General features: G+C 37.5%; 1 protein-coding gene across 1 annotated transcript in view; it reads left to right on the forward strand.

Moving 5' to 3' along the window:
- MALRD1 (MAM and LDL receptor class A domain containing 1) overlaps window positions 1–25,471 on the forward strand; it is a 628,554-nt gene that overhangs the window by 509,805 nt on the left and 93,278 nt on the right. The window contains exons 34-35 of the mRNA XM_059059255.2: window positions 10,064–10,327; window positions 19,418–19,543. Coding sequence (XP_058915238.1) covers window positions 10,064–10,327; window positions 19,418–19,543 — 390 coding nt within the window. The remainder of the gene's footprint in view (window positions 1–10,063; window positions 10,328–19,417; window positions 19,544–25,471) is intronic.

Below are 25,471 nucleotides of genomic sequence, written 5' to 3' on the forward strand. Positions count from 1 at the left end.
CTAAATAATTGTATACTTTTAAGAAACTAATTTAAACTCCTTAGACCATGTTTTGTCATCAGGGTAATGATATAGACAATCTCTTAAGTCCCTTTCAGGTCTACCGTCTTATGATCATATGGGACTTGGTTTGTAAAAGAGGCTCAGGAAGTCAGAAGGAAGGCATAGAGAATGACATAGAAAAGAAGAGAGTCCAGAGAGAATGAGGAGGGAGTTCAAAGTGATCTAGGGTTATGGCAGAAATGTCATTGCAGGAAGACACAGAAGACTTCTTGCTACTTGCTGTATTTGTGAACTTGAGTAAGCCTGCCCTTCATCTCGTCAAAGTTGAGAATCTACTGTGTGCTGCCCTGGATTTAGATTGGAAGGACATATGTGCCTATAATATCGCCAGCTCTCCAGGAATTTACAAACTAAGGACATATTGGGATAACGATGCATGCATGGAAGCTTAAAATATTATAAAGTGCATTTGAAACTCTCTCAGCTCTAAAACGATAGTTCTAAGATGATTTCATGTGACTTGAAGGCAGCATCGAGTATATGGAAGTCACTTATTGAGCCATCAATGAATAGTCATAAGAAATATTCAGTGGTGTGTTGGTAGACTAGCTCTCAAGGGGGAAAAAATCCCTGATGTGTAGCATTTCCCTATTTTCTTGGTTAAATACCCCAGCATGGTTAATTTCAGGTTGCCAGTATGACCTCACTGCAAGTGTATTTGAGAAGAAAAGCACACAGTCAGTTTTGCTGAAGCAGTACAACAGGCTGCCATACACACACGTCAGAGGCAGGAGCCTCAGGGTGAATGACGCTCCCTTCCTCCCAGCTGGACAGAGGAGTGAAAACTATGGCTGTGGTCCAGGGCAAAGAATGAGCACATGTACTTCTCATAATGGATGAAGAGTTTGCTAATGAAAGCGTATCTCATAATAAGGATATTTGTACCATTTGTATGAGTTGATTTTTTTTTAAAAAGCCTCAAAAACCTCTTGGTTATGAACCATAAAGAGATGTCATCAATTTTTTAGTGCCTTTATCTTTTTCTCAATATCCACTTTGAAACCAGAGATTCTGCCTTCTTTTTTCCCCCTCAGTTCCATTTTACAGCTCAAACTCTACTTCAAGGCCTTCTTATTACTCATCGGAATCGCCGTTACGGCTGCATAACAGATTTATCTAATTTACACACACACACACACACACGTAACTACCAACTTAATCTTCTAGTCTCTACTATAGTGTAAGTTCCAGAAAAGGAGGAACATTTTTCTTACTCACCACAATAACAAAACGAATTTTTTATTGCAAGCAACAGAACCTGACTTGGGCTAACTTAAAGACAGAAAATAAGGTTATTGAAAGAATATTGGATTGCTCCAAAAATTAAATGTAAAACTAAGAATCTAAGACAGAAAAATAAGTGGGAAGTGAGTAAGACTGAGTAAACCGGAGGTTGAAACTACCTAAGTCCACTGCCTGTGAATACTTCCTTCAGAGCTGGGCTACCTATTTTCCTGCCACCATTATGAGTAATCTCTAATCGTCCCTTTGTCACTCTCTCAAAATTAGAGGAGCTGGTTGGAAGCATACTTTGGACCAAGCCCAAATCATACGTCTACACTTCAGAGTCTTGTAAGTTACACTTTCACTTCTAATTTCCACATCAGCCACTTCTGGCTGACGACCTTTCCTCTTCTTTTTTAAAAAATCATAATCGAGCTTGAATATTCTGCAACCATTTAGACCAATTTGCAAAGCTGACCAGAAACAATACATTTTCTATCTATACTCCAATGGTGAGAGATGAAATAAAACTGAGACTAATCAAAATACATAAATTCAAGTAGCAAGTTATAAAGAAGAAAAATTCTTAGACGCTCTCAATTGCCTACTGAATATGTTTCTTATCCTTTGTCGCAGCTCCTGTCTTATCTCTCTGATTCTGGTTATGAAATGATCCCTTAAAATAGGACCTCTTGCCTTTCTCTAGTCATGTCCCATATTCTGTCCTCTCATCTCATTGACTTTAATCTTACTGCTCTCAGGCTGGAGATGCCCTGCCCTTTATTTCCTCTTGTGTAAATCCTTTTTCACTTTCAAGGGCAGAGCAAAAGCCACCTTCTTCATGAATTTATCCTTAATATTCCCAGCAAGAAACCAAACTCTGTTCCAGACTGTTAAGGCCTTAAGTTTGCAGCTCTCCTGTAATATATCTTACATGGTATTTTGTGATATGTGTAGCTTGTTTTCTGTCATTTTCAGTTCCTCTCCATTGAAAAATCTCCATTGTCATTATCTTGTCTTTTAAAGAAAATTTTAGTGAGTATGAGTATCTTTAACTTTAGGTTGATTGATAAAAATGTAAATTTGAAATAAGTGTATGATATAGAGTAGATATCCATTTTATATCAGAAGAGATATTATAGCACTGTAGATAAATGATTTAGAACATGGTTTTAACGCATGGGTCATTTTTATAATTTTGATTCAGTTAGTGATTCATGGGCCTAATTTTTATTTTTATTTATTTATTTTTTAAAAAAAAATATTGTTCAGGGAATTACGCACACACAGTATATTAATGCATATTAGTAAGGGAATGGTAACTTTTTAAAATGTATTTATTTAATTATGGCTGTGTTGGGTCTTCGCTTCTGTGCGAGGGCTTTCCTCTAGTTGCGGCGAGCGGGGGCCACTCTTCATCGTGGTGCGCGGGCCTCTCACTATCGCAGCCTCTCTTGTTGCGGAGCACAGGCTCCAGACGCACAGGCTCAGTAGTTGTGGCTCACGGGCCCAGTTGCTCCGCGGCATGTGGGATCTTCCCAGACCAGGGCTCGAACCCGTGTCCCCTGCATTAGCAGGCAGATTCTTAACCACTGCACCACCAGGGAAGCCCAGCCCCCATGGGCCTAATTTTTAAACAAATAGTGATGAATGTACAAAAAGCTGAATGAAAATGATTATCAGTCAATCCTGATTCGCTTATCGGCTTGTAGAATATTATTAGGTTTTAAACCTATTATTGCGAGTCCGTGAAGTCCTCCCAGTTTGTCAAATGTTGGGATAATTCCCCTTTATTCCTGGAGGGACATTAGATTAGAAGGAAAAAACACAAGAACTGGAAAATGGTATTAAAAGCTAATACCAAGCAGGCTTATGTGAGTAAGATCTGGATTCCCTCTTAACTACATTTGGTGGAGCTTGTCTGTTATACTGTGAGGTGGTTCTTATTGGGTTTCCTGCTGATCTTCAGGCTGGAAGGAATTTTATTGAATTAGGGGGAAGAAATCTAAATGACAACCATGGAAAAATCAGTCCCAGTAGGAACTGTACTCCATTAGCCTGTGTTTGACAAGTTCCTCATATTGAATGTGAAAATAAATCACAGTTCACTGTGCCAACACTGTCTTAAAGGTGAATGCTTTTATATGAACAATGATGTTTACCACATAATCATATATATTTAGGTATCCATAGTATATAAATATATATGTATATTTAAAATAAAATATGGTATGGTGAGTTAGTCATTTGCCTACCGTATAGTCATGTTTGAAAATTATCATAACCTTTGCTGACTCTTTTCTTTTTACTTGGAAATATTCAGTGGGCCAGTGTTTTACCAGACCAAGTGTGGCTGAGGGATTCTGGGAGTTTTTCAATAGCCAAGGTCAATCTGGGCCTGTTTTGTTCTCTTGGGCTATTAAAGTCTACTTCTATTATGGGTTTCCTGATTCCCTAGAACACATATGTTGTTATCTGGAAAACATTCAGACTTTACAAAAACAATCTTGTTTGTTTGTTGCCTAAGAAATAAAATAAGAAAGTGACACTGCTTCACTAAAAAAGTCTATTTTAAGAAAAGGTTTTTTTTTTTTTTTCATTGAAAACAAGTGACTTCAACAGAATGACCAGTTTTTCTGATAGCATCTTATTGGCATATGAGAACAATTTACCCAGAAAAGACCAGTTACTCTTTGTGGAAATAGTTGGAAATTGGAAAACAGAAAACCAAAAACAAGTTTCTTGGCTTAACAAAGAGTAAATAAATAACTTTATATGTATGAGTTATCATTTTCACTCATATAAACTTGGTCAAAATAGAAAGCATGAGTTTAGAGAAATAACCAGTTTTTGATAAAAAGGGGTCTAAAGGAATGACAGGCCCATGGTTGGTCTTCTCTGCCCGATGGATCAATTAAGAGGTCAGTTCAAGTGCTAAAATATCCAGATCTTGCATTTTGCCCTTTCTGCTCTTCCTGATTACAGTGTAATTAAGGTAATGTTAGTTGGCTATGCCTCATGTAGGGTTTCATATGGGGCAAGATAACCCAACACACATTAAAGTAATCATTTTTTTTATCTTCTCAATAAATCAATTTTTGTTGATTATTAAGCAACGAATGAACTAGTATTTCTAGTAGTTCATTTTGACTTCAAGTGTATTTTTCTTTTTCTTCAATTTTTATTGGAGTATAGTTGATTTACAGGGTTGTGTTAGTTTCAGCTATACAGCTGTACATTTTAAATTATTTTATTAGAAAGGCAGAAATTAGTCTTAAAATTATGTGGTTTTAAAAGTAAAACGAATTCAATCATGTAGAACACTCCAAACTTTAGGTAAAGCTACTTATTCATATTCCTCAGAAGTTAATATGAAGTTAAACAGAATTGTATGTGTTTGTCTTTGCGTTTAGTGCCAATGCCCTGTGAACTGGAAGTTATGGGTTATCACAGCCACTTTCTCTCGTTTCTCTTCCATCGAGGCAGTCAAGACAGTACAGCTGGGCGATCTCTGAGAGACCACCACGTCTAACTCCGGAGTGGTCTTCTCTACTGCCCACCTCGATATCTCCATCTCAGTACCTGCCTCTCTCTCCTTTGACCTGCCTGAGACACGTAAAACAGGTGTCCCCAACGTGTACTTGAAATTCGGCAATATTCCCTCACGGACAGATTGCCTAAGACTCTTAGATTTCCTTCAATTGTGTATATTTGTGGTGTGTGATGAAGAGACAGCTTCCCACTCTCCATCTCAAGCCTTCTACACTGAGACGAAGATGTAATCATAGGCGCCAAAACACCCACTCATGGTATCTGTAAGTGAAAACCTTCCCACTCACAGGAATGCCAACAGTATTCTCCTTCCTGCCCCATCCCAGCCGGCAAAGAGTACAATACAGTCATTATTGAAATAGTCATGATTTCCTCTGCAATTTTAAGCTTTATTGGTAGAATATAGGTGAGGCTGAGTCAGGAGTTATGTCATTGAATAACCACAGGACAGTGGACCTTAATCTGGTAAGGACAGTCGACCACCCTGTGAGGCATTGGAGAACCAGTTTTGAGCAGGATGCTTCCTTTGGGAAATGTATTTTGGAAGCAATGTGAAACAGGAATTAAAAGGGGAATTATTTAATAATATTGGCCCTAAAGTAGAAGTTAAAGAGTTTAACATTTGGGGAATTCTTTGACTGTTAAATAAAGTTCAGTTAATATGGAATAGAGCTATCAGTGAACAATAGCATTAAATTAGGTCAAGTACATAACCTGGCCCAACATTGCATATAAAAGAGGCCATACCAGCACAGATTATGTCAGACCAGGAAATATAGTGTAGGACCATCTGGAGATGATAAAAGAGGAATGTATCTCTTATCCTCTGGGGTCTCTCTGGGTTCCAGCCCTCATGACAAGAAAGAAATGACCAGCAACTGCTCTAACATTTCATATTTTTGTATATGTTTCCACATTCATGTATGTTTTAGATTATTTGAGGTTATATGAAGGCAGAAAATTCTTCATTTATGCAATGTCAGACATTTGCAGTGGTATCCCTATTCATAGTTAGGAAGGAATTCCCTGTCATTGTGGCAAATATTGATGCTGAGTAACAATGATAACTCTTTGGGGGCCTCTTAATATATTCTGCTTCTTCAGCTCTTGATTTTCCCTAGCACGGAAAATACATTCTTGATTTTCTTTCGAGTCTGCAGCCTCTGTGTGTTGGGGGAGAGAGCGAGCTCCATCACAGCTTCGTGTTGTAGGTAATCCAACATCCACTGCCCTGTGTCTCTCCTCCACCCTTTCCATCACCAGTGAAGAGCTTGGGCGAGAATGTAGATTCTGAGGGATATTGGTGCTGAGATTCATACACACACACACACATTTTATTTTTTAAAACAGTTTTCGGTTCACAGCAAAATTAGGTGTAAATTAGGAGAGTTTGGGTATACCTGCCTCCCCCGTAATCAACCTTCCCGCACCATAACGTTATCTTTGTTACAGCTGACTAATCAACATCGACACATCCCTGTCACCCAAAGCCCATAGTTTACATTAGCCTTCACTCTTGGTGTTATAATTTCTGTGAGTTTTGACAAATGTATAATGGCACGTCTTAATCTGTTCAGAACGCTGTAACAGAATATCATAGACTTGGATGCCTACAAACAACAAATATTTCTCTCTCATAGTTTTGGAGGCTAGAAAGTCCAAGATGAATATGCCGGCAGATTTGGTATCTGGTGCAAAACCATTTCCTAAACAGTGCCTTCTTGCTGGGTCCTCACAAAGTGCAAAGGGCAAGGGCCAGTTTTAATAAGAGCACTAATTGCATTCATGAGGGCTCCACTCTCATGACCTAATCAGCTCTCAACCCCCCCGCCCCCCTCCAGGGCTTCCCTGGTGGCGCAGTGGTTGAGAATCCGCCTGCCGATGCAGGGGACACGGGTTCGTGCCCCGGTCTGGGAAGATCCCACGTGCCGCGGAGCGGCTGGGCCCGTGAGCCATGGCCGCTGAGCCTGCGCGTCCGGAGCCTGTGCTCCTCAAAGGGAGAGGCCACCAACAATGAGAGGCCTGCGTACCGCAAAAAAAAAAAAAAAAAAAAAAAAACCCTCCAAATGTCATCACATTGGGAATTATGTCTCAACATACAAAATTGGGGGGGGGATGTAAACTGAGTGTTTACATTCAGTTTAATAAACTGAATGTTTATTCAGTCTGTGCCATGGCATGTATCCACCATTACAGAGCCATAAAGAAGAGTTTTACAGCTCTAAAAATCCCCCCTTCCTCCTCCCTTCCTTTCTACCATCTCTGGGTAACCAACGACCATTTTACAATATCCACTGTTTTGCCTTTCCCAGAATATCATATAGCTGGAGTCAGACAATATGTAGGCTTTTAAGATTGACTGTTTGCATTTAGTAATATGCATTTAAGGTGGTGCTAACCTCTTTCAGGTTATAAAAGAGAACAATTCATATCGTTCATTTTTTACAGAATTATATGAGAAAGACATTAACTATCTTAATTAGGTAACTCCATGGGTGATACCCAAGAATAAACACGTTAATATTAAAATTTTAGGGAAACCTTCTTAACTTCTCAAAGAGGGTATGCAGTAGAAGGCATTCAGTTCAGAAGATATACATAGTACATCTTCCAAGAGTATTCATTTTATTTGAATTCCTGGAGGAATTGTCCTATGTCGTAGAATGTAGAATTTTCATCAGTTAAAACAAGAGATGTAAAAGAAATGTTGAGCTTATGGAGAACTACTTCTGGCTAAGGGTCTACCTAGACTCCCTTTAGGGGTGCAAGTTCAAGTTCCTCTTGCATCAAAAGTATTTCCACAGAAAATTTGAGAAGTGATTCGACAGTGTGGGGAGAGCATTTAATTTAAAACAAGATGCATTTTGATGGTGGGAGAGTATCTTCGGTTCCCAGGGAGGTGAACTCTGAGGCCCTGATTCCTATGCAAAAGGTTTATTGGAAATTCTCCCAGGAACAACCCCTGTGAAGTGAAGGAAGCAGGACTGGGCAGAGGAAGGGTTGAACTCTGATACAGGTGCCACAGGGGGTCTCACGCTGATGCCATGGGGAGCTCGGGAGCTGCATTGGTCCCAAATTGACGCATAGGGGCCGGACCATCTTATCCCCAACTCGCCAATGAAGGGAGCCGATCCTGAGAGGCTGTGTGACTTTAGAGGGAAAAGCCTAGAGGTAGACTCAGCTGTGAGCTGTCATCTGGTAACCTCCCAGCAGCTGGGGGCATGAAGGCCTTGATCTTGATAGAAAACTCCAGACAATGCAAGACAGAATCCACTACAGACAATAAAGCCCACCAGGTTTCTTGTAAAGAAGGACCTAGAACAAGTGAGTTTGAATATCTTTTGATGTAAATGATTCTAGAATTTAACAGAATTGCTGCCTCCAAATAAAAGAGAGAACTTCACTTTGCATATCTGATGTAAGCAAAAATATAAAGGAACACACACATGCAACTCATTTTGAATAAGGTGAGAAGCTTGTCTTGAAATAGAGAAAATTATTCTCTTGTGTTTTGTCACAAAAGGTTGGTACCTTAGCTTAGCTAAGTAATTACTAGCTAAGTGTAATTACTTAGCTAAGCTAAGTGTATTACTTAGGTTGGTTCTAGATTTTCATCACATGCAAAACGTTTATTCAGCCTTTTCAACCTGCAGTTGAGGTTCAACCTGCAGCTGAGGTTCAACCTTGAGGTGAGTATATAAAGATGAAAGTTTAGTCCATAAAATATTTGAGAATAAAACGAAAGTAAGGATGTCTGCCCTGTCTTCAATGTGAGATTAATAAAAGAATGAAGAGAAACTATTTATTTTTCCATGGTTAAATAGTTAAATATCAAAAGATATATATATATGTTATACATATAAATTTATAAAAATTGAAATCCAATTTACTTTCTAAGTTTGAATTCAGAATGCTTCCATTGGAACACTGCAATTGTATGCACTGCTATGACTTAGGTAGTTAAATAAGAACATGACACAAATGTCTCAAGGTCATACATTTATCCCTCTCCCACTTAGATATGCTTATTTCCATGAACACAGATTGTCTTATATACATGACTTGCATCACAGAGTCTGAATTTAAATATATTCTAGATATGTCACCACTACTGAGTGAGTGGTAAGGGAGAGTAACTTTTAAATTTCATTTCTAAAATGAATTCACACCACCATCCTTATGTATAAAACAAATCATTCTTATATTATCCATAAATAATAGTAGTTTTAAAATGTAAAAAACACAAAATAAGGTATTCCTGAACTTGTCCCCAGTACTTTCGATTTTCTTTTCCCTTAAAATACTGATGAGCCTGTCAACATCTGTCCCAGAGATGATACGGAGTATAATAACGTTCCAGCAAATTAGTGCAATCCTGTATGTTCACAGATATCCCCTGACTTCTAGAAACAGCAGCAAGTCAACACTCTTTGCCCATGCTTTAAGAGTTGACTTAAACCATTGCTATGGAATAGTTTCACATGATAAAAGCTCATTAAATTTACATCATGTCTTTGGATGCTAAAAATTTATGAGCCTCAGTATCCTCATCTATAAAATGGGTTGGTTGGGTGTGAATCACATTATCTTGAAGATTCTCACTAGTGTAATATCTTAGCTTAAACTGTGATTGCATCTGCACTTTAGATATGGCGACACATATCTGTACTTTTTAGACCTTCGAAATGTGATCATGACTCAAGGGCAAAGAGCAGCGTGACAAAACCGTAGCAGACCTCAGTTCTGTGACTCAGTCTTCCCCAAGTTCTCAGGAGCCAAATTCCCCTGGCTGAGGCCACTAAGAAACAGTTACTAAACTGCATGCTGATATAATGACATAATGCCAATTGACTTAAATTTTAAAATGGTGACTGCAGCTTTTCAAAGTGCCTAACTTACTGTATAAAAGTATCTTTACTCCTCAAGGAAAATCTGATGGTCAAATTTAAGAGCATGAACCAAAATTTCTTCTTTAATTTGAAAGTGTCATGTTTTCACAGTAACGATGCCCTTTAGAGAAATGTTTCTGAGGTTTAGATAAGGTGTATTCTCTAATCACGTTGGCCTGTTTTGTTAGAGTTCATATTACTCCTAATAGAACATTGATTAACTTAAATTAGCTAAATGTTTCATGTTTATGCACGAATGAGAGTATCCTGCAATGTTTCAACACGAGACAGAGAGATAACTCCCCTAATGTGAAAATGACGGGCTCTCTTTTTAGGTCCTGTCACAACACAGCCGTCACTGTGTGAAGCTGATCAGTTTTCCTGTGTCTACGCACTCCAGTGTGTGCCCCTCTCAGGGAAATGTAATGGACAGGAAGACTGCATAGATGGATCTGATGAAGTGGATTGTTCTCTCAGCCCCCCTCCTCAGCTCTGTGGTCAAACGAAGTTCCAGTGCTCTACCAACGAGTGTATCCCATCCCTCCTGCTGTGTGATGGAGTGCCTGACTGTCACTTTAATGAAGACGAATCCGGCTGCTGTGAGTTATTTTCATTCATTCAGTGTGCCGGGGGAGAAATGCTGTTTGGAAATGATAGAGAGAGCATGACAGATAAAACAAAGTTCTCTAGAGTGTTACCATGATCGTATCATAAGTAACATAGTTGTCTGTGTTATATTGCTAAACAAAGCATATTGTCCTTGCTTAGCATCTCTGGAAACATTTTTTGTTTGTAGTCACACTAATCTCCGTTAAATGCGTGTGATTTCCTTTTTTATTTACAACTGGGTCATTCGTGTAGGGGATGCTCTTATGTATCCATTATCTTTTTAACAAATGTTTGTGGGAATGGATTGAAGACATGTAATTATAATTTCTTCCCACCGTAAATGTTCATGAAGATGGATCGAGCAAATGGGCAAATATCCATTGTAGTGAATAGATGTAGCTAGGGGAAGGACCTGGACCTGGGTAGATGTTATGTCATTAGAGTTAATGCAGATGGGAGTCCGCCTGCCAGTGCGGGGGACGCTGGTTTGGGCCCTGGTCCGGGAGGATCCCGCACGCCGCAGAGCGGCTTAGCCCACGCGCCGTGGCTGCTGAGCCTGTGCTCTGGAGCCCGCCAGCCACGGCTGCGGAGCGTGCGTGCCACAGCTGCTGGGGCCTGTGCGCCTGGAGCCCGTGCTCCACGAAAAGGGGGTTCGCCGCGGTCGGGGGGGCCATCACACAGTGGCGGAGACACAGCGCAGCCAAAGATTAAAAAAAAAAAAAAAAAAAGAGAGAGTTAATGCAGAAGTAAATCTGTGGGACGTTAGGGTTGACCTTGTCTTTATCACTTACTACCTGTACAGTCTGGGCAACATTATGAGTCAGTCTGACCATGCATGTAATACCTAACTTACAGGGCTGTGAAGATTTGAGAGAATGCATGTAAAATTCCCAGTCCTGCATCCATCAACTTCTGTCTTTATTATAATTAGCCTATGTCAGATAGGGAAGGAAGAGTGTTAATTAAGTAATTATACAAATTACACAATTTTTTAAGGTGAGCACATAATCATGGTGAAGTCAAAGCATCACTAACATTTTATTTAATTACTCGTTTACTTGGTTTCACATTATAACCTACTGTATTGGGGCCGCAATGATAGAGCTCCCTAAGCCCTAGGTTAGTGGCCACTGTTTTTTGCGGGGGGAGCAGTAAAGTTCGGAAGGTAACTGTAAGAGGGGGATATTGGGAGAAATAGAAGGGTATTTCAGTGCCTTGTTTTGTGTGGGCATCCAGAATTACGATAACTACTGGAAAAGAGGTGAACATGAATAAAGGAAAAGGATTTTTGAAGGTTTTAGCCTTAAATCAGTGAAGTTCTTTTGCTGGGTTAGGTTTGGAGATTGGCTTTCTATCTCCCTGTTATTCCCTACATGTATATTCTTTCTATAATAAAGCCGACTTGTGAGGTCTTATAATATTTTCTTAGGAGCAAGTTAAACAAATGGAGGTGAATGAGGAAGAGGAAGCCAAGTTACTTACCCTGCTCTCGTCGAGGCTCTAATGGAATTTGGCTGGTAGACATCAGATTAAGTTCAATATAGTCATATGGTATCTGACTTCAAATAACAACGCTATTTAAAGACCAGCTTAGGAAGGTACTGTAACCTTATACTTTTAGACATATGTTGACAAATTGGTGTTTGATGAGATAGTAATATATGAAATTCTGCTTCTAAGGGGAAATAAGTCTACATTAGGAATAGACGGCATTATAAAAGAATTGCTTCTCTCCATGTCCAAAATATTTATTGAGTTGGGACTCTGTCGGAAAAATTTCATGAAAATAAACCATGGACAAAATGCTAGAGCAAAATTACAGAATAAAAGTATCTGATGGTGACAATTTACCAAACAATTGAAAGCATAACAGTTTTTCCCCCGCCCCGGGCTCACCTATTTATTTAGAATGGTATTTGATAAACTCTCCTTCCTTCCTTCCTTCCTTCCTTCCTTCATTCACAAATCTTCATTAAGGATGTAATTTATGCCACATGTTGTATTGGACATTGACGATCCAGATGGACATGACATGGTACAAGCTCAGGTTGTTACATTACATATTAGTGAAGGAGATTAGTGATAGTTGGAATACAATGTGATAAGTTCTGTGACAGAGATAAAAGCCAGTATTATTGAATAACATAGGGTACTCCCTAACTATGGTGCTAGGGAGTCTATAAATTTTAACAAGAAAAATGATTGCAGAGCCAAATTTGGAAAGACAGGTAGTCATTAGGCAAGAAGAGATGTTTGATTCCAGTGGAGAATGTTCCAAGAATAGAGAAAAAGTTGTTTGATTGAAACATATTTCATATAACTAGAGTAGAGTTTGTGGTACAGGGACTTTTGCAGAAATAGGTTGGGAGAGATAAGCGGGGACTAGGTCCTGAAGAGTCCACCCCATCGTGCCAGGAAGCAGTGTTTAAGTAATACATGGAATGGATTGCAGTGAGGATGGGGGACTGGTTAGGAGATGTTACAGTGGAAATATAAAGGGACTGAGTAGATTAATGGCATGAGGTAAGATTATGAATAGATTTAAGAGACGTTCAAGTGAAGAGGAGGAGAAAGTAATCAAAAATAGTTTCCAAGTTTCTGATGTGGGCTACAAGACGGCTAATCAGCCATTCCTTGAGCTGGGAAAAACAGGAGGAGAAGGACCTCTTAGGGTAAGAATGTGGCTTCAGGGGCTTCCCTGGTGGCGCAGTGGTTGAGGGTCCGCCTGCCGATGCAGTGGACGCGGGTTCGTGCCCCGGTCCGGGAAGATCCCACATGCCATGGAGCGGCTGGGCCCGTGAGCCCTGGCCGCTGCGCCTGCGCGTCCGGAGCCTGCGCTCCGCAACGGAAAAAAAAAAAAAAGACTGCGGCTTCATTTTTAAGCATGTTGTATTTATGGTGTCTGTGGCACATCCACGTGAGACGTTCAGGATGTGTTTATAAATGGATGTCGGGAGCTCAGGAATGAGCTAAAGGAAGATATATAAAGATACATAGCTATCAGCCTACGATGATTCAAGCTGTGGATATAGATGAGTTAATGGAGAGAGGAAAAAGGTAAGGTGGCAAACAGAATCCTAAGGAACACCTAAAGGACAGTTAAGAAAAACGAAACATCGAAAGACATGGAGATGTGGTCATAGACATAGGAGGGCAACCAAAAGAGAGTGATGATCTTAAACTAAGGGTAGAAGGCCTACGTATCAGAGAGTATTCAAAGGTTCAGATGTTTCTGAGAGATCATGTAAGATTAGGACTAAAAAATACAGACTGGGATAAAGCAAAAACGGTTGCTGGTGGTCTTGGAGCGAGAACATGCTTGGAGTGGTAGGGCAGAGTTGCGATGTCAGTCTTTTGTGGAGAAGATGGGAAATGGCCGTGGGAAACCGGCTACAGAAAACTGCAGGAAGTCGGCGTTTCACGTGGGGTATAGGATAAAATCAGAGGTTTGGTTCTTTGGTTTGTTTGTTTTGTGAGGCTTGCACATGTTTAAATGTTGTAGGAATAGAATTCTGAGAAGTTTGCGATTTTATGCAGGAAAATCGATAGCAATTGATATTTGAAAGCCTTTTATTCTTGCAAAAATACATGTTCAGTGATCAGAATGCTTACACAAAGCATGTGATGAGTCCAAATTTAAAAATAATTCATATTTAATGTCTTTCTACTGGAAACATGTTTTTTTATAAACTGAAGTGATACTTTACCAAAAATCTTTCCTTTCCCTAAAATCAAAGGAAAAATAAGTATGATTTAATCATATGGGAAAATAACACAAAACCAGGAACATTCTTCTCATTGATATTCCTCTGATAGCAATCTATTCACCAAGAAGATTTTGATTTCATCAGATGTCTCGGTCAATATCCTAGCAAGAAATAGATGGCACGTTGATATTGTATAATCTAAGATTGTTTTAATAAAGGGATTATTTATTAGGGAAATCATATGCATAGGGAAACCATAAGGAATAATAACAGCGGGGCCTTTTATCATCCATAGAACAAAGGATGTGAGAGGAGGGAACAGTTGCCTGAATCTAGAGTCAAGGAGAGCTACTTGATAAAAGGAGTGGCATTTGGTTACGGAGCAGCTAACCAGTGGTAATCTCACTGTCTCTTCTCTCTGCATCAACCTCTTGCGGGTGCTACCTATCAACCAAACCCAACCAAAGCTAGAAGGCAAAGAAGCCCGTTGTTGTATCCTTAGAGTTCAACCTCCCAGGGCTCAGAGCAGGGAGACAAGATGGAGGATGGCTCAGGAGAGGCACATGATCCATCGACAATAGAGATAACTGGGAAAAACAGATGGAGAAGTGGATAGTTTTCCTATTGTCTAACTTTATGTTCCAATAGTAGTCAATACGTCTTATCAAGTTGAGCGTCACTTCTGAAGATTGGGAATGGATCATGCTCCTAAGACTTGTGGGTCAGCCTTTATCACCAGCAGTTTTATTATTGGCCTTTCAACTTGTTAGCTAGGATCTCAGCATCCTTTGGTGCTTCTCCATCACACTGTAAAGATCATCCTCTGCACTCGACAGCTTCTAACAAGAGTGTTCCTCAGTTTACTCAGCATTAAAATCATAGAGATTAAGTCTTTTTTACAGAGGTATTGGAGAATTAAATGAATTAATATGGTAAAGTGCATAATACAAACATAATAAATTATTATCCTTTCCACTTTAAATTATATTTATAGTTTTATTAAAATTATTTAAGCTAAGATATTTCAATAAGAGTAGTGATTGGTTTCAGTTCAGGGATAGAATACATATCCATCCTGCTCCATGCTAGGTGTGTGTCTGCCTTGAAGGGCTTGTAGCCTTTATTCCCATGGCCAAGATCATAGTTTCTTTGCTGTTAGAAACCTTAATCTGCTACATACATGAGATTCATTTTAGTAGTAAATGGATATACACCCATAGTCATACATGCCTTACTTTTGTGTATATTTCTTATGCAGCAACTATAATCTTCAAAAGGGATTTTGCTTTATGGAAGTAACTCCGATGAGCCATTCATGAATTGTTTATCTTTAATGTATCATCTACCTGAGTGAATGAGCTAAAAGCCATAGAAAGAGTATGAACCTCTAGGATATGACAGATTGAAATAAGTATTTTTATAGACATTAAACCATGATGTTTGAAAGAGAATGTGGCAAAAGTAGGTATTGTCCAGGGCAACATTTTGAAACCTGAGCTCCCTATAAATTTTATTTATAACTTATTTGGACTAATTTTGGAAAATGTTTTTGTTGTGTATGTGTTAATAATGGAGGATAAAAAGAAACGAATGATTCCATTTGCTTTGCTGCATTCAGTCCTTTGCTGTATAGGTGTCAATAAGTATTAATTGCATACATAATTTATTTTCAACCCACTTTTAAAAGGAAATTAATAAATACTAACTTTAATGTTATACCATTTAAAATGCCACAGAAACTAAGATTTTAGTTTCAAATTTGATAAAGTGAAAGGCCAATGTTTAACTATCTAAACTAAACTTTCGAGAAAAAGGAAAAAGTAAAACTTTCTACAAATGAAACCATTTCTTTTCTTATATACTTTTTATGTGTTTCAATGCTGTTTGGGCCATAGTAGAGCATTTATACTGCTTACAAGTTAGAACTCTTCAATGTACAGTCAACTTGAAAATAAGCTCTCAGTCACACTGGAAATTAGGTTAAGGAATATGGATTGGATTAGTATTTCTGAGAGCAGAAGGGTCCAAAATAATGCTTTACAAGTAGATGAGTATCTATCATCTTTGTATACAAATTTCAACACATTATATTGTTTAAAACCATAAGACTATTATCTTGTATGTTCCCTCAGCTCCTTGCAATGAAAAACAGTGGTAAGAAAATATGTATACATACACATACATGGATATATTGAGGCATGTATATATTCACACATTCATTTTTTACAAACATCTCTTCATCTTATAGGAGTTGGAAAATTATTCTATTTCCTAGTTTACTTGGTTTGGAATATTATTTATCTTGTTGATGCATTACATATCCTAAAATGTTGTCACCCTTTGGAAAAGCTTAAAGATCATCTCTTCTCCTGGCACCTTAGCCATTTCTACAATCCGGTTTCAGCCTGATTTTTTAGATTTGTCTGTCCTACCTCTTCACACAAACTCCCCAGTCCGAGGCAAACTGCTTTTACTCACTGTTCTAATATCACACTTATTGATTCCCACTCTGCAGACTTGATTCCCACTCTGCTAAATGGCTATTCTCTGGAAACATTAAAATTTAAAACATATCTCAAGATTCTTACTTTCACCCTTTACAGACTTCCCTATACTAAAGGAATCTCTTATTTTTATCAAACTTATCTATACCAATGCTTTTCGAACTAAGTCTGGCTGTATGACATTTCTCTTATTAATATTTTGAACCATTAATCATTCTTGTATTGTTATCTTGCTTTTGTTGCTGTATATGTTTTGGTTACTATTTTTAAAAATTTCTCTCCTGCACTCACCAGTGCAAGTGCTAGGCATAATGTCTTACTTATAGTGGCACCTCAATAATATTTATTGGTGTGAATTAATGTTCTAGCAGGAAGAATTGCCCAATGAGGAGCATCAATTTAATTTTTCAGATCCAGCATTTTTAGTCAATGGAAATACATACTCTTTTTTAAAAATTTTTATTGGATTTTAGCTGATTTACAATGTTCTTCAGGTGTACAGCAAAGTGAATCAGTTATACATATACATATATCCACTCCTTTTTTAGATTATTATATATTATATATAGAAATATAATATATATAATATATAATATTTTAAAATATTATATATAATATATATTATATATTATATATTATATATTATATATATTATATATATTATATATAATTATATATTATATATAATTTTATACATTATATATTATATTATATTATATATATAATATTATATATAAAATATATAATATATATTACATATATAATAAATATATGTAATATATAATATATATATATAGAAATTATTATATATTATATATAGAAATATCCACTCCTATTTTTAGATTATTATTATATTGGGCCATTATAGAGTATTGAGTAGAGTTCCCTGTGCTGTACAGTAGGTTCCTATTAGTTATGTATTTTATATATAGTAATGTGTATATGTCATCCCAGTTTATCCCTCCCCCTCCTTATTCTCTGGTAACCACAAGTTTGTTTTCTATATCTGTGACTCTACTTCTATTTTGTAAATAAGTTCATTTATATCCTTTTTTAAGATTCCACATATAAGCGATATCATATGATATTTGGCTTTCTGTGTCTGATTTACTTCACTCAGTATGACAATCTCTAGGCCCATCCGTGTTGCTGCAAATGGCATTATTTTGTTCTTTTTATGGCTGAGTAATATTCCACTGCGTATATGTACCACATCTTTATCCATTCCTCTGTTGATGGACAATCTAGTTTGCTTTCATGTCCTGGGTATTGTAAATAGTGCTGCAATGTACATTGGGGTGCCTTAAAAACCATTTTTATGTTCCACTTAACAATAAATTTTGATAGGCAGTTCTCAAACTGAACTTTGTCAGTAACCTATGATAACTGAAATAGACAACTCCTTCCAGCCCACAAATGTACTTTAAAAAAAGAAAAATTTGTGATTGAACTGACAAAATCTGTGCAAGACCCATGCATGGGGATATTTACTCCTGAGTCTTCTAAACTATCAATTTAGCTTGAGAAATTTGAACTTAATTGTCTTTATTCTAGTAGAAGTAACTTTCCAGGTCAATCCTTTTTAAATTTTTGGCAATAGGTTTGGGTTAAAATAAGATATTGTATATGAAACCATTAAGTACATCAGAGAGAAGCAGAGCTATTCTTGTTGAACTTGTGGTAAGTGCCAGAAAGCCCTGGCTCTTCACTGCTGCCTTCCACATATCTCTGCAGAACCCCAGGGCTCAAAGAAACAGGAATAGAAATGCAGCTTAGATCAACATCATTATTATTTAGTGCTTTTGAAATCGATCCAGAAATCCTGACAAGATGGTGCAGTAGGTTCATTCTTTGACACTTTCCCTCTACTCCAAACACACAACAATGCTAGATAGAAGAAATGACCCTAAAAAGGCTCAAGGACATGATTAATATAGGGCTGGAACAAAACTGGAATAGAACCAGGCCTGCTGGTTTGCAGGTTCTGGAGCAAACAGGAGACTGGAGATGCATGATGGTGGCCTGGAATGAAGGGTTCTGGTTTAGCCCTAACTCGTAAAAGGAGTGTAGAACAGTCCACTGCCTTACAGGAAGTTGTAATCCTGGAAAGACTAGAGAGCAAGAGGGAGGAACACAGGAAGACAGTTACAGGACTAAGGGTAGCATCCAAGGGAGGTCAAGTACTTTGCAGAACTAGATTGCCATTGAACTGTCAGTATCATTGATGGGTTCACTGATAAGGACAATTTTCTGAAACAACCAAAGTCCTATGCACAAGACGTATGCTTGTCCCTTGAAATCAAGCCAACAAGAGACTCTGAAATTAGTAAAATACCTACATCATGCATTGGCAATGCTACAAAGGCACATACTCATATTACCTTGGGCTGCAGTGATCTACATCACTACCCAGATCTAACAGATACCCAGTGACTACCCAAGACTTATAACCCAGTTGGAAATGGATGAACATTCAAAGTACAGTCCCTGTTAGTTCAGTTGCACATAATATAGAGATGTTAGGAGAGCAACAGAAGTATAAAGAGATCTGCCTTGATATTAAAGTTGACTCTAGTCTAAAATCAGTTTGGACTATATAGTACATACAGTGCATTTTATACAGACGTGCACGAATAGTACTACATAATGCACAACTGGGAGATGATTCTATTGACAAACTTTTTGTGAAGAAATTTTTAATTTAATAAATTTCAATTTAATAAATTGAAGTTTCCTTCACCAAGAACTCTAATATATAGTTTAAATGTAGGGCTAGAAAAATGAGGAGTAAAACAATAAACTGTCTTATGATTTTATGAGAAGAAATTTGTTTTTTAAAAACAGTGATAATTATTGTTCTTTTTTTCAGCCAATGAAAACTGTTCTGATGGAGCTTTGATGTGTGCCTCTTCTAACAGCTGTGTCCCAGCACACAAGCGCTGTGATGGTTTTGCTGACTGCATGGATTTCCATCCTGATGAGTCCAGCTGCTTAGGTACTGTATATCCATTAAAATATTCTTTGTAATATAAGCCAATAACAACCTGCACATGATAAAAACATTAAAACTTGAAATTCTAAATAATATCAAGCATGGAATAATTGAATTACTGTTATTGGTTTGGGAGCAGGAAGAATGTTAACATTAATTTGCTACATTTATAAAAAACGTACAAGTATATAATATAATGGATTCATGTATACTCTACATAAACCATGTTCATGAAATAAAAATCAAACCATTTTAATTTAATATAATATAACTCAATATCATTAACATTTAATAATCTCTTCTATGCAAGTTGCTAGTTTCTATAATAGGGAAACCCCTACACAATCTAATATGTTATTAATCTTTTTAAATTGTAATTTTTTCTCACTTCTTCATAAGAGCTCCCTATTTGCATGATCTAGTCATGCTTAAAAGTCAATTTATTTAACTTCAGACTAACTTTTAAACATTTTTCTTTCTTCTGACCCTAGAACATTTATAAGATCTAATAATGTGTTATTGTGATTATACTTTTATCAAAACTGCTTTAATAGTCTCTAATTTATTATAGTCCATCGTTAGCATCTCTCCTGAGTAATTGAATTTTTATTTCATGCAGGAGATATATAAAATGAAAGACAGTTCGGGGCAATGTAAACGTCACAACTAAACAATAATATAAATTGGTGATAAAAGATGTATTCAATCACATTTTCTAAATAAATTGGGGTTATTTCATATCAAAACTAGGAAAGAATATTTTTTTGTATCTTTCAAGATAGAAGAATGTTTTAAGTGACAAAAGCATGATAATTCAAATAAAATCATAGTGCAAAAAATATCTTTTTTTATGCTACTAAAAATGAGTACTTGTGCAGCACTGAATTTTATGAGTACAAAGGGAAATCAAGTGCACAAATCTGATTCCATAAAATATGTGAAGATGAATGCTCTTTGACATTACTTCTCTACTATGCATGCTTATACATCAGATTAGATACCCAAAAGGAAATTCTGTTAATCTCTTCAGAGAGTAAGAAAGATATTAATGAGATAATTCCATTCTTTGAAAATATTAAGACACAGCACTTATGTCCAGTACCCAAACGTATTTACATAAAAATGAGATTTTCTTCGGGATAGACCTATATGAGAACAAATATATTATAACATGTTATGGTTCATTGTCTGCTTTGACACGCTCTATGTTTAAAAATACGAAGAAACAGAAAACAGAGGACCTGTAGTTCATCCTGCGTGATAGACAACCTATAGGTAATAATATAGAACACATTTTTGTTGTCCATCATTTCTGTCACTCACCAATTCATTTAGTTCATTTACAAAGTATAGGTCATATTGCCACAGCTATTGGGTTAAAATGAAATAAAGAACTAGTGAAACAGTTCTCAGAAATAAGATCCGTATTACATTATACATTCTCTTATTTATATTTTCTATGCTTTTTAGTTGGTCAATCAAATATGATAAAGTCACTGTTTTTAAGAAAGCCTTCAAGTCTCATCCATGCTGTGCCCATGCACATTCCACCTTCCTCTCTCTTTTCAAGCATCATATTCTTTTAAGGTCAGCATTTCATAGACATTTATGAGGCCAGTACTTACAGCATCCAGTAATTCTCCCAGTGGTCACACAACAGATGGCGAGCATCTGGTCTCCCCTCACCTCAAGGTTTAAGTCATTAACACAAACATCAAGCTCAGGCATTGAATGAGTGTTGCAGGTTAAACTCAGGCATTGCATGAGTGTTGCAGGTTAAATATATTTCAATGAGTCCTATCTATTCCCAAATTACATTAAAAAGGCATATTATTTGCAACTTTTGGTTGCTTGGGCAACAGAAAATTATTGAACAGGATACATCCGAGTTAATGTAAATTGAAAGTCTTTTTCCAGTCATTTGCAGTAGTAGAGGTTAATAAAGGTTATGTTAAGGTGATACTATAATTATGATAATCACCTATTTGAAGGAGAATTAGGGAAAGGCACTAAAAATATACAAGTATAGGATGAGATATTATTAACTTAATATATGAATGATAACAACATAGCTTAACAAAGTTTCAGAAGTTTTTGAAAACCAAACCAAAACATGACACAAAACTTCTCATACAAGTACTGTGAAGCTACTTCAAGTTTCTGAAATATGGTTAATCCCTCCTGCAGTTCTTGTGCTGGGATTTCAAGATAAAGAAACAGTCCGTGCCCACTAGGAATTTGGTTTGCTGCACAAGCTTCTGGCGAACTCTTATAATCCATAGAGCTCCTGAAACTACATGCAGTTTATTGTGTATATATATATTTAATCCATGACAATGCATAAATACCATACAATTCAAAGCAGTTCTTGATCCCATAATATCAAGAAACACAGGGGGTGATAGAAATTCTGAACTGAATAATTATGTGACATTTTTATACTAACAGGCTTTAGAATTAGAGGACCAGAATTTAGTTGAATATCTGGTGCTCCCTTGCTATTAACTTGAGCAAATTATATTATTGACCAGTTTCTTCCTCTGTTAAAAAAAAAAAAAAAAAAGGTTAAGTATGGGATATACCACATAATGTTGTGAGGAATAAATGAAGTAACACCAGTAAAACTCTATGTCTCTGACATAGGGCAAGTCTTCAGTAAACAATAGTGGGGATGGTGATCATGATGATAGAAGAGGGAAAATAAAAGACAGAGAAGAGTTTGGAGAGAGAGCAGTGGTAATAGAAATTAGGTTTCATGGCAAACTCAGAGAACCTCCAAATATAGGGAGATGGATGGGAACAATCATTTAATACTTTATTCATACCATTCACTAGTGTGAAATTGTTATAAATAAATTTAATTGTATCCTCCCAACAGTCCTATAAAAAAGGTCATCCTCACTTTAAACATGATGAACCTTATACCTAAAATACCTAGCCCAACGACAACACGTAACTCATTAACTAAACCGAGTATCACAGAGGGAAAAACCAGGACTCACATGATTAGCAGTCTTCCCAAGAGTCCAGCATGGAATAGCCATCACTTCCCTAGTCTCCATGCAATTTGGAAGGAAAAAAAATAAAATATATATGTTTGTGTGTGTGCCTAACTGCAAATTGTTTAGATTCAAGCTCAAAAGTTACTTTTGTTTTTATACTGATCACTTGTCCAGCTTATATGTGTTTTTCCGCTCGTCCAAAGTAACACACCAGAGTGGAACTGAATGTGAATCCTTTACGGAATGATATTTCCACGGAGTTAACTGTGAGTCCTATTGGCTTCCAGACACATGGTCATAATAACCAATTCAAGAAGGTACAAGGCAGTGAGACAATAATAGTGCTAATTCTAATATTACACTTATGGATTTCTAGGTCCTAACTATTATCTACTAAAAATATTTAGTCTCTTCATTACTAGCTAGTGTACCCATGTCTTTCCCCATTTCATCTGCTCTCTGCTGTAAATTGTTTTGAGTAGATTAAAGATGAAAGTACTTGTACTGTGTCTTTCCATCTTCTGGATAAAGAACCTGGGTCTAAGGCAGAAACTTAGAAAAGCTTCTCGCAGAGATAATCTACAAATCCTCTGTCCACGCAAACACCAGGATTCACTCTTCATTGCAGCCAATGCCTGTGTTCTTTCCGCTATCTCGTGCAAGAAAATACATATTTAGATTCCCACAGAGTCATTCTGATGTAAAGCAAGCATCAAAGCAAATTTTAATGACCCCAGAAAAAAATGTGCAGCTGTATGTATTTTGATGTTGTGCAGTATCAGACACTCTACTGATTTTTTTCTAAAACACAACTCTTATTTGAGGAAGATTAAAATTGTACCTAAGACCCAAAATAACCATAAAATGGTTTCTCTAACAAGGTATGTATCTATTTATGCATTATCATATTGATGGACTATTTTTAGTCAGACCAGCTAATTTCTGGCTCATGAAGGAAGTTTCACATCTGCTCTGTTCAGCTGAGTCTGCCCCCAAAGCCTAAGGGGTGTAGCTCTTTACACTCATCTCCAGCACTGCACTTCCCTCTTACAGTTAAATGGGAAGATTTGAGGAAACAAGTTGGGAAATATACCCCTGGGAAAGCAAAACACTGAAAACTTTTGAAGCAAACAAGATACCAAATACATGGTATATTTCAAGTTTTTTCCCACAATGCACCCTCCCTCCTTCCCTATTTTCCTCTCTCCTAATGCCTCTTGTATCCCTTTCTGAACATTCAGAGACTGGTATGACAATCTGACTCTCTCGAGACGCCCTATCCTCCCACGTTTTCCTTCAATGAATATTGCCTACGTAATGTTTCCATTTCTCCGCTTTACTTTCCTACTATGCCTCACGACCATCATTCTTCCTCTACCCAAGTAAATGGCTTCTCTCAGTGTGTTAATATTTCATCTTGGCTTCAGACCTACAAATCCTGCCCACTGAATACTTCCACTTGGATGTCCCTTAGGTACCTACAACACAGCATCTTTCCCTTTAAAATCTTCCTTTCCCATAAATCCCCCAACTCAAGGAATCAAGCCACCAATTAACCAATAGCCCAGTCAGAAATCTGAACATCATCCTTGACTTTCCCAAATAATCACCAAGATGTTTCAATCCCAACATTTAAATATCTTATAAATTCCCGCCACTGTGAATGCTCCCACCCCATCCCTTTCATTCAGGCATTCCTGGACTGCTGCAAAAGACTTAACTGTGTTCTCAGATTTTACTCTTGGCCCTTCTGTTGACTGTAAACTCTGTAGCCAGAATTATCTTTCTAAAGCACAAAGCATACTACTTCCCTTCTTAAAATCCTGGTCTCCTAGGATAAAGTTTAAACTCGTCACTGAACCCAGATGATCTGACCCCTGAGTGTCTCTGACCTTCTCTCATACTTAGTATACTTCATATTGCAAACAATCCAACCAGGCTGAACTTCCCTCAGTTTCTCAAGTACACCACACTTTCTTCTCACGCCTCTGTGTCTCTATGCTTACCTTTACACACAGGTACGCACACGCACACACACACCTGCCCAAATAAATGTTTTTCTGGAAAGCTTTTCCTTATTCCCCAAATTTGCCTTATGTGCTCTCCTTGGTGTTCCCATCACCCTTGTTACGTTCATCCCAAATTAGACTGCTTTTAATACTGTATTTTAATCCCCTCGTCACTTCTTTGCATCCTCCATGAAGGTGGAAGGTCAGTGAGAGCAGAGGCTGTGCCTATATCATTTTTAGATCAACATTTCTTAAACACATACTATGAGCCTAGTGTTCTAACATTCTCAACAAGCCTGTGAGATAGGTACTGTTTTTAACCCTGTTTAACAGGGAGAAACCCGAGGCACAGAGAGGTTAGTTACCTTACTCGGTATTACACAGCTAAGAAATTGAGCTGAAATTTCAACTCAGGTGGTCTGGCTCCAGTGCCCGCAGCCTTAACAGCTATGTAAGCATCCTATATTATTTATCATTCCATATCCAGTGCCTAGCCGAGTGCCAGACATCGAACAGGGACTCAGAATAGACGTGTTGAATTACAAATTAAAGGCAGTGTAGGTTTCCATCAAGTATTAGAGTTATGGTAGCCCAACCAGGGAAGAACGGTCTCCTACAAGAGAGGAGGTGTTTAAAAAAGCCAAGAAGAGTTAACTAGGGGATTAAGTAAGGAAATTGACAGGTCTTAATGGATCAGGATTTTGTAGTGACAGTACAAGGAGACAGTGTAAAGGAAAGAGTTGAAATCACTAAGCACTTCTACAACCATGACTGTGTGAAACTATTTAGCTTCTTTTTAGCCTATAAACAAACCACCTTTGAAAATAAAGGTTCATGCTAACCTAGAACTCAGGAACGATACAAGCAGCAAAATAAGCAGGGCCAGGGCATCAAGGCTCCATTTGAGCTGTGCTGACATC

The sequence above is a fragment of the Kogia breviceps genome, chromosome 3, assembly GCF_026419965.1.
Source record: "Kogia breviceps isolate mKogBre1 chromosome 3, mKogBre1 haplotype 1, whole genome shotgun sequence".
Taxonomy (NCBI): Eukaryota; Metazoa; Chordata; class Mammalia; order Artiodactyla; family Physeteridae; genus Kogia; species Kogia breviceps.